The sequence below is a fragment of the Octopus bimaculoides genome, chromosome 5 (genome assembly GCF_001194135.2).
Source record: "Octopus bimaculoides isolate UCB-OBI-ISO-001 chromosome 5, ASM119413v2, whole genome shotgun sequence".
Classification (NCBI taxonomy): domain Eukaryota; kingdom Metazoa; phylum Mollusca; class Cephalopoda; order Octopoda; family Octopodidae; genus Octopus; species Octopus bimaculoides.
Genome location: NC_068985.1, coordinates 78,357,014 through 78,366,822, shown reverse-complemented (window position 1 = coordinate 78,366,822; position 9,809 = coordinate 78,357,014). Strand labels below are relative to the sequence as shown.

Here is a 9,809-nt window from a genome sequence, read left to right as displayed (position 1 = left end):
CGTTGCCAGTACCGCCTGACTGGCTCCTGTAGGATTTTCGAGCGAGATCGTTGCCAGTGCCCCTGGACTGGCTTGTGCGGGTGGCACATAAAAGACACCATTTCGAGCGTGGCCGTTTTCGTGCGGGTGACACGTAAAAGCACCCACTACACTCTCTGAGTGGTTGGCGTCAGGAAGGGCATCCAGCTGTAGAAACTCTGCCAAATCAGACTGGAGCCTGGTGTTGCCATCCGGTTTCACCAGTCCTCAGTCAAATCGTCCAACCCATGCTAGCATGGAAAGCGGACGTTAAACGATGATGATGATGATGTATATACCTTTCAGTTTTACACACATATATATGTGCGTGTGTATGCGTGTTTATTTTTGTCCCCCAACTAGTGTTGATTTGTTTACATACCTGTAACTTAGTGGCTCAGCAAAGACCAACAGAATTAGTACCAGACTTAAAACAATTAAGTACTGGGGTCAGTTTGTTTGACTAAGTATGGAACATGGATGTTAAATGATGATAATGATGATGGCGTACCTAGAACTATGCTATGGAATGTGTCCTTCCTTTTATATAAGATAGTAAAGTTTGAGTTGGCAGGAATTTCATTGTTGTTTCTAGCAGGTTCATAAAAACTCAATTGTTGGCTCATTAGTGATGCTAGTAGTGGTGGCAGCAGAGGTAGGTGGGTGGATTGGCGGTGATGTTGAGGATGGTAGAGGAAGAGGTGAAATTAATAGGAGTGAAAAGAGCAGATGATGCAGGTGATGTGATGGTGGTATTAGTATTAGTAGTAGTAGTAGTAGTAGTAATAACAGTACCTTAAAAATATTGGGGAAGTACTTTGAGAGGATGTTTGTCTTATAACACAGTGTTTCAAGGTTGTCTCGTAAAAACATAACAGTATCGAACACAAAATGACACTGGTTGTATTTCTGGCTGAGGAGTTGTCCGAAGAACAAGTCATATGCAGACTGAGGGTCATGCACCATGGTGCTACCTGCAAAAAAACAAAACAAAAAAAACAACAACAACATAAGTCAACATTATCTATCATGTGTTTTGTTTCTATGTTAAATTCTCAAAGCATCTTCAGGTACCTTTATTCCTAACACATAAGCATATTACTAGGAGAGGGTTTAAACTCAGAACATCAACATCTGACTGAAAAGGCATGTGAAGACAGTAAAGACAATGAATGAATGACCTGAACAAAAGTATTACTCTCTCTATAATGGACAGGTCAAAGGATAGAACCTTAACTAATATGAATGAACTCTTCCCAGAGGTAAAAATAGGTGTGCATAGGGCTAACACTCCTGTAGAGGCATGTGGCTTTGTGGTTAGGGTGTTGGACTTATGATTGTAAGAGTGTGGTTTTGATTCCTGGACTGGGTGTCATGTTGTGTTCTTGAGCAAAACATTTCATTTCGCGTTGCTCCAGTCCACTCAACTGGCAAAAATGAGTATCCCTGCGATGAACCAGTGTCCCATCCAGGTGAGTTATATATATTCTATGAAACTGGGAAACCAGCCCTTATGAGTTGGTATGACTCAAGAAGGTAACTTTACCTTACCTAACACTCCTATGTATATAAAAAAAAAAGCAAAGGTACAGATGCATAGATGACAATTCAGAACCAACAAGATCTGGAAGAACAAAGCCTTCCCTCAAGGACACAGTGCAGCCAGATCCAAAAGGAAACTGCAAAGCAGGGGTCCAACTGGATTGATGCGGAATAGGCAGCTCATAGTTGAGAGCAGTAGAGTAAAGTCATTGACGACTGATGCTCCATAGGAAGCAAAGGGCTTAAGAAGAAGAAGAACCATCTACAGTGGTTCTCAGCCAGGGTCCATATGGTTAATGAGGGCCCATATAAGATTTCTGGGGGTCCATGCAACAAAGTAGTAAATTGGGTATACACAGTAATATATTAAGGGTCCAGGAAATAATTTTGATTTAAACATATTTATTGCTAGAAACAGCTCAGTTTTTTTTCTCTAACATTTTACATAGTTCAACCTAAACTAGTTAATGTTTGAAAAACAAATTAGGAGTTTTGAAAGAAGTATCTATAAAACTAGTTTGTAAACATTGAATGACTATGGGGGCCCATCAGAATAAAATAGAACTCAAAGCAGTCCATAGATAAAAAAACGATGATAATAATAATGTTTTCTGATTTAAAAACAAGGCCAGCAATTTGAGAGGGAAAGTGATAGTGGATTACACTGAACCCAACTCAGCACTTGACTGGTACTTGATTTTATCAACCTCCAAAAAGATGAATGGTAAAGTTGAGCTTGATAAGATTTGAACCCAAACTGAAAAGTGGAGGGAAAAATACAGCAAGATATTTTACCAGTTGCTCTAATGATTCTGTGAAGCTGCTGTCCCTGAATGATGATGATGATGATGATGACAGTTTTCCTTCAAAGTGATATGGGAAAAAGAAACAGAATAAGTGGTGATTGTGTATTTTTTTACAAGAATTATATATATGTGACTACGTGAATAGGCATAGGTGCGGCTGTGTGATAAGAAGCTTGCTTCTCAACCATATGATTCTGGGTTCATTCCACACCATGGCACCTTGATGAGTGCCATCTACTATAAACTTGGGTGGACCAAATTTTTGTGAGTGGATTAGGTAGATGGAAACTAAAAGCTTGTCATATCTATGTGTGTTTGTGTGTATGCATTCCCACCACTGCTTGACAACTACTGTTGGTTTGTTGTCCCTATAACTTAGCAGTTCATCAAATGAGACCAACAGAATAAGTATCCAACTTAAAAGAAAACATGTACTGGGGTTTATTCATTTGACTGAAATCCTTCAAGGCAATGTCCCATATCATGGCTACAGTCCAATGATTGAAACAAGTAAAAGGTAAAAAAGATCACAATCTAACTGAAATGAGATGTTTGTAATCGGGAGAAGAAACTTTATGCTAAGTTCAAATATTACCATGGTTAAGGTATAACATTCAAACGAGTAGTCAGTTAAGAAAGGTTAGCAATTAAAAGCTCAAGCAAAAGTCTAAAATCGAACACTTACCCAACCAATTGTCAAGAAAAAAAAAAAGGGAATGTAAAAAAACTCATCATCATCATCATCACCATCAACACTTAATAACTGTTTCTATGCTGACATGGGTTGGAGAGTTTGACAGAAACTGGCAAGGCCAGGGGTCACACCAGATTCCATAGCCTGTTTTAGTTTGGTGTCTCCAGCTGGATGCCCTTCCTAACATCAACCACTCTACAGAGTGTACTGAGTGCTTTATACATGGCACCAGCACACACACCAATGCTTTTTATATGACCCCTTGGTTTCAGGATCACAATTTTGTTGTGGTGGGTGGGTCTTCTGAATGCACTGCATATGCACTGCATATATCAGTCCTCTGCCATCTTCATAAAGTTCAGCCATTTGAGATCAGTCTTAATACTTCACCCCATGTCTTCTTGAGTCTCCCTCTTTCACAGCTTCCCTCCACTTTAAGAGATCATCACGTCTTTATCCAGCTGCATCACATGACCAAACCAGTGCAGTCTCCTCAAAATTAATAGTAAAAATGCCAAATCAGACTGGAACTTGGTGCAGCTCTCCAGCTATCAGGTTCAGTCAAACCTGTAACCCATGCCAGCATGGAAAGCAGATGCTAAATGATGATGATGAATGAAGGTGAAATAAAAGAAACGATACTAACTGTGGTTAATGTAAAACTGTAGGAGGTTAACAAGGATTCTTGGTGTTCGGTTATTGTCTGTTGTCAGATTTGTAAAGAGTCTCTTCATCTCTGTAAATATCCTAGGGGTCTGTTCCTTGTCAACTTTACACACAGCATCTAGAATGTTCACAGTTTCTATCAGGCACTACAAAGAGATGGAAATGACAGGTGTTCAGTCTGGAAGCACACAGATATTTATTATAAACATGAATGTATAAAAACATACTATACACACAAACACTCATAAACAAACATACAGTAAACTCCCTCTTATCTAGTACTCAAATACCCATGACTTTCAAGCAACTGCTTGACAACTGGTGCTGGTTTGTTTCTGTCCTTGTAACTTGGCAGTTCATCAAAAGAGACTGAGAGAATAAGTATCAGACTTGAAAGAAAATAAGTGCTGAGATTGATTCATTTGACTAAAACATTTCAAGAATTTGTGCTAATTTGTATTTACTAATTAATTGTCATTAAAAGAAAGTTTGCACTGTATCATAAACAGATTGTTACTTTACTAAGTACAACATTTTGTCTTACTGTATTTACAGTATCTGTAATATATTAGGTTAATAAAGCTTATTGTTAGTCTACATTATTCCATAAGGAGCATAGGGCTGGTTTCCTGGTTTCTCAGGCATATATATTTCTCCCTGAATGGGACACTGGTCTATCACAGGATAACTCATTTTTACCAGCTGAGCAGACTGGAGCAACATGAAATGAAGTGTTTTGCTCAAGAACACAATGCATTGCCTGGTCCAGGAATCGAAACCACAATCTCACAATCATGAGTCTATCACTCTAACCACTAAGTCATGTTCCTCCATAATAATAAAGCTTATGTTTTACTTAATTTAATTTTTATTTCTTCCTGTTTCTCTAATTTCCACTATAATTCAAATTTTAATGATAAAATATCGAGTTTTAATGTATATACAATTCTTTAATGAGCTTTGTAAGGTGCTAGGGTAATTTAAAGCATGGTCACTTATCTGGAAAACTCAGTTATCTACTCACCTCCTGGTCCCAGTGGTGCTGCATAAGGAGGAGTTTACTGCATAAACATGTGCATCAATACACTAAAAAAACATGCATAAACGTGCTTGCGCGCACACACACACACATGCACAGAAACATACATAAACACACATGAATACATGTACTGACATAAATACATACATACACTCTGTAAGGTGGTTGGTGTTAAGAAGGGCAACCAGCTGTAAAAACCCTGCCAAAACAGACAGTGAAGCCTAGTGCAGTCTTCTGTCTAGCCAATTCCTGTCAAACAGTCCAACCCGTGTCAGCATGGAAAACAAATGTTAAAAGATGATGATGATGATGATGATGATAGACACAAATGGAAAACAAACAAAACACACACACACACACACAGAACATGTATGAAGCACACACAATCCAAAATGTGTGCACATTAGCAACATAACACACACACACACGGTATAAATAAAGACATGTAAGCAATCAAATTTGTAAATGCACACTCTTGATAACAGACCCTGTCTCAAGCTGTATAATCATTCACACAGAGATCCTAAATAACTGAAACATGTGAATCCTTACAGCATTCTGGAAATCAATATCAGCAGCAATCTTGGGTTCTGCAATAAAGAGAAGAGATGAAAGCCTTCACATCCTCCTTGTAATATGACAGTAAACAACATTTATTACCTAAGATAAAAAACCACAAAAGTCCAAGTAAACCAGTTATGGTTTACATTTAAAAAACATATTGTTAGATTTTGGGACGGTCATTTTTTTTCTTGCCAAATAAACACACACACTATATATTTGTTCTTCACTCATTTCTTATTGTTCTTATTTTATTTTATGTCCATTGTCTGGAAATCTTTTGTCACACATCTGTGACCTCTTCAATGACTCTTCCATCTATTTCCTCCTGTTCTGTTCAGTTCATTCTGATGGAAAAGTTGCTGAAGACGTCACAGTTGCCTGACAAAAGATTTCCAAACAATGGACATAAGATAAAACAAGAACAATAATAAATGAGTGAAGAACGAATATATAGTGTGTGTTTATTTGGTAAGCAAAAAAAAAAAAAAATTACCATCCCGAAATAAAACAATATTTCACACAATTTCACATCAGGAATCTTGGAAAACAAATTCATAAACATTTAAAAACATTAGTTCAAAAATAATAAAGTCCTTCTATTATAAGCACAAGGCCTGAAATTTAGTGGGGAGCAGGTTAGTCAATTACATCAATCCCAGTGCTTAACTGGTATATATTTCATCAATCTTGAAAGGATGAAAGGCAAAGTCAACCTTGACAGAATTTGAATTCAAAAAGTAGAGCTGAAAAAAATGCTATGTATTTTGTCTGACATACTAATGAATCTGCAAGTTCACCACCTTTATGGTTTCAAATTTTGGTACATGGCCAGCAAATTTAGGGCAACACCTTTGAGTTCAGAAATAATAATAATAATCATTTCAAATTTTGGCAGATGGTAATAAAATTTAGGAGAATGCATTTGAGTTTAGAAATAATAATTGTTGTTTCAAATTTTGGAACAGGGCCAGTAATTTTTGAGGGGAGGGGAGTTAATTACGTTAACCCCAGTATTTGACTGGTAGTTAGGCAAAGTCGACCTTAGTGGAATTTGAACTCAGGATGTAAGGACAGATGGAATACCAGAAAGCATTTTTTTCTAGCATGTTAATGGTTCTGCGAGTTTGCTACCTTAGAAATAGTAATAATGGTTTCAAACTTTGGTGCAAGACAAGCAATTTTGTGGGAGGGGTAAGCTGATCACATTGACCCCATTGTTCAACTGGTGCTTGTGTTATTAACCCTGAAAGGATGAAAAGTAATGCCAGCCTTGGTGAGATTTGAACTCAGAATGTAAAGACAGACGAAATGCTGTTAAACATTTTGCCTGGCATGGTAATGATTCTGCCAGCTCACCACCTTTAGAAATAATAATAATAATAATCCTTTCTGCTGTAGGCACAAAGCCTAAGATTTGGTGGGAGAGGGATTAAATTGACTCCAGTACACAACTGGTACTTATTTTATTGACCCCCAAAAGGATGAAAGGCAAAGTTGACTGCAGCAGAATTTGAACTCAGAATGTGAAGACAGACAAAATGCTGCTAAGCATTTTACCTGGCACAGTAACGATTCTGTTAGCTCACCACTTTTCGAAATAGTAATAATAATAGACATTAATAAGGATCAATCTGAGACAACAAAGAGCAGCAGACCCATTAATGTATAAACACAAACTGGTGATTATAACATTTACATTAAAAATCTTAGCAGTTGATTTAGAAATTGATTCATTAGGATTATTTCTCATTTCAAACATCAAACCAAAGTGGGATACCTTGTTTTGTTTTACATCAGTAAAATGGCCTATCCTATTAGTGCTAATCATCATCATCATCGTTTAACGTCTGCTTTCCATGCTAACATGGGTTGGACGATTTGACTGAGGACTGGTGAAACCAGATGGCTACACCAGGCTCCAATCTGATTTGGCAGAGTTTCTACAGCTGGATGCCCTTCCTAACGCCAACCACTCAGAGAGTGTAGTGGGTGCTTTTACGTGTCACCTGCACGAAGACCAGTCAGGCGGTACTGGCAACGGCCACGCTCAAAATGGTGTATTTTATGTGCCACTCGCACAAGAGCCAGTCCAGGGGCACTGGCAACGATCTGGCTCGAAAATCCTACGACGGCCAGTCAGGCGGTACTGGTAGTGGTTGACAAATTACTTGTAAAGCAAATACGTCACTTATGGAAACTAAACAGTGCAGTTGAAAGGGTTCTGTCAGTAGAGAAAATTTCTCTCTAGTCACAGACCTGGTCAGGGTTTTTTCTTTTTGTGTTTCAAGGTAGACCACAGTTTACTCATGCAATAAATCTACCCTTTCCATGCCATTAACCTTTTAGCATTTAAATTGATCATATCCGGCCAAAGTAGTCTGCTTGTTTTATGTTCAAACTGGCCAGATCTGGCCTCTCACACCAACCCTACAATATCATTCTAAAGATTAACAGTTACCTCATCAAAATCTCATAGTTACAAAGTAGTGCATGATTAATTCAAAACAATGTGAATAAAAAAAAGCATTAATTCTGGCAGAATAATGAGAATGCTAAAGGGTCAATGTTTTTCAAAGGAAAGACAAAGATCAATACAACTTAGATCCATTGAATTTGAAGATGAACACAGACTGTAAAAGGTTGGAACAAATGCCACATTTTGGCTGTTATGCTACTATTTCTGCCAATCCAACACTCTAGATTGGTGGTTTATTTTCTCAACGACTGAAAAATGAAAAGCAAAATTGACCTAGGCAGTAGAGTAACTGGCTGAATCAATTTATAGCATCTAATTTGAGAAGCAAGAATGGTAGATGTCCTGTCAATCTTTCATGTCTTACATGAGTGCTTATAATGTCTCTTATCATTTATGCTAAATAGTTAAAAGTTAATTCATCAGTTCATATGGTTCAAATAAGTGTGTGTGTGTGTGTGTGTGTGTTGACAAGAGAACTGAAACATTTCAGGCAGGGTATTTTATCAGAGAAAATGTATTTTCTCCTTTCTTCTCTATCATAAGGCCCAGAAGTTCCAAGTCTTCATGGCAAACAGACTTACTCAGTTTTGTTTAAATTGACAACAGCTTAGCCTGTTTCCATGTATGACATCTATTTGGAGTGTAGCCTCTAAAAAAAAAAAAATCTGAATAAAGTGTTGTGTAGTAGAGTAAAATTATCAAATATTTACATTGATCAGACTAACAGTTTAAGTCTAACTCACTACACACATTTCATTATAGATCTGGTCAGGACACTTTATTCTGCATCGCTCATTTCATTTGTGCCTCAGAAATAGGTACCAGAACTTAAGTTACCAGGAATAGGTTATAGGTTTGTTTACATTCTCATAACTTAGTAGTTTTGGCAAAAAAGTGATCAATAGAATAAGCACCAGACTTCAAAAAGAAAAGTACAGAGTGGGGGTGGGAGTGGGGGTGGGGAATTTGTTTGACTAAACCCTTCAAGATGGTACTCCAATATGGTTGCAATCCAATGACTACAAGGTAAGCAATAAACAGAATAAAATATTATACTTACTTCTCTCACACTGGTCAAGGACTCTAAAGCAATAGTCAATGACTCGGCTTGTGAGAAGAGCAAATTCTTTGGGTAGTGCTGGGCTGAGAGAGATTGAGGATGTACCCTGAGAGGAGGTTAGTGACTGCAGTTCATCAGATGTTGACGATACAACTGGAATAGTGTGTTTCAGCCATTGGTAGAGCATTGAAAATGTGTACAAGTTCAAGAATTGGTCATCCGTATTGTACTGGGCTGTGGAGAGAAGACAAAATAACAATGCTTAGATAGGTTAATTTTACAGTGAAAAACATAAAAGAGTTTATTTAGTGGTTTTGAAGGTAACACCATTCTGTCAGACATGTTAAGGGGTACAATAGCAACAGCTGCACTAATGTGGGAGAATATGGACCCCTTGAAATTTGATACAATGTTTTACATTTTCTGTTATATAAAAAATAATAAATGGAGTTTAAAGCAGGTGATAACAAAAGAAGAAATTAATAAGATCATCATCATCATCGTTTAACATTCACTTTCCATCCTGGCCAGGCAGGAGACTGCACCAGACTTCTGTGTCTGTTTTGGAATGGTTTTTATGACTGGATGCCCTTTCTAACACCAACCACCGACAGAGTGGACTGAGTGCTTTTTATGTGGCACAAGCACAGGCAAGGTCAGTTTTGGAATGGTATTTATAGCTGGATGCCCTTCAAAATGCCAGCCACTTTACAGTGTGGGCTGGATGCCTTTTACATGGCACCAGCACTGGTAGGGTCACCAAGTAACTTGCAAGACGAAGATCCTATGAGAGAGGAGGAGGCATTGGAGGAGGTGATTTTGTTTTAAATCATGAAAGGTTAGAGTGCCACAGAGAGACAGAAACAGGTGTCTTGCTGTAGAGGAAGTACATGGTTACCTGGCCAGATATACATATACATGTATATATATATATATATATATAT

The 9,809-nt window shown here is 37.7% G+C and overlaps 1 protein-coding gene across 1 annotated transcript in view; it reads right to left on the bottom strand.

Moving 5' to 3' along the window:
• LOC106869255 (AP-5 complex subunit zeta-1) overlaps positions 1 to 9,809 on the bottom strand; it is a 69,929-nt gene that overhangs the window by 25,161 nt on the left and 34,959 nt on the right. The window contains exons 7-10 of the mRNA XM_014914920.2: positions 8,866 to 9,099; positions 5,318 to 5,355; positions 3,707 to 3,872; positions 814 to 992 (exon numbers count right to left, since the gene is read on the bottom strand). Of these exons, the coding sequence (XP_014770406.1) occupies positions 814 to 992; positions 3,707 to 3,872; positions 5,318 to 5,355; positions 8,866 to 9,099 (617 nt within the window). The remainder of the gene's footprint in view (positions 1 to 813; positions 993 to 3,706; positions 3,873 to 5,317; positions 5,356 to 8,865; positions 9,100 to 9,809) is intronic.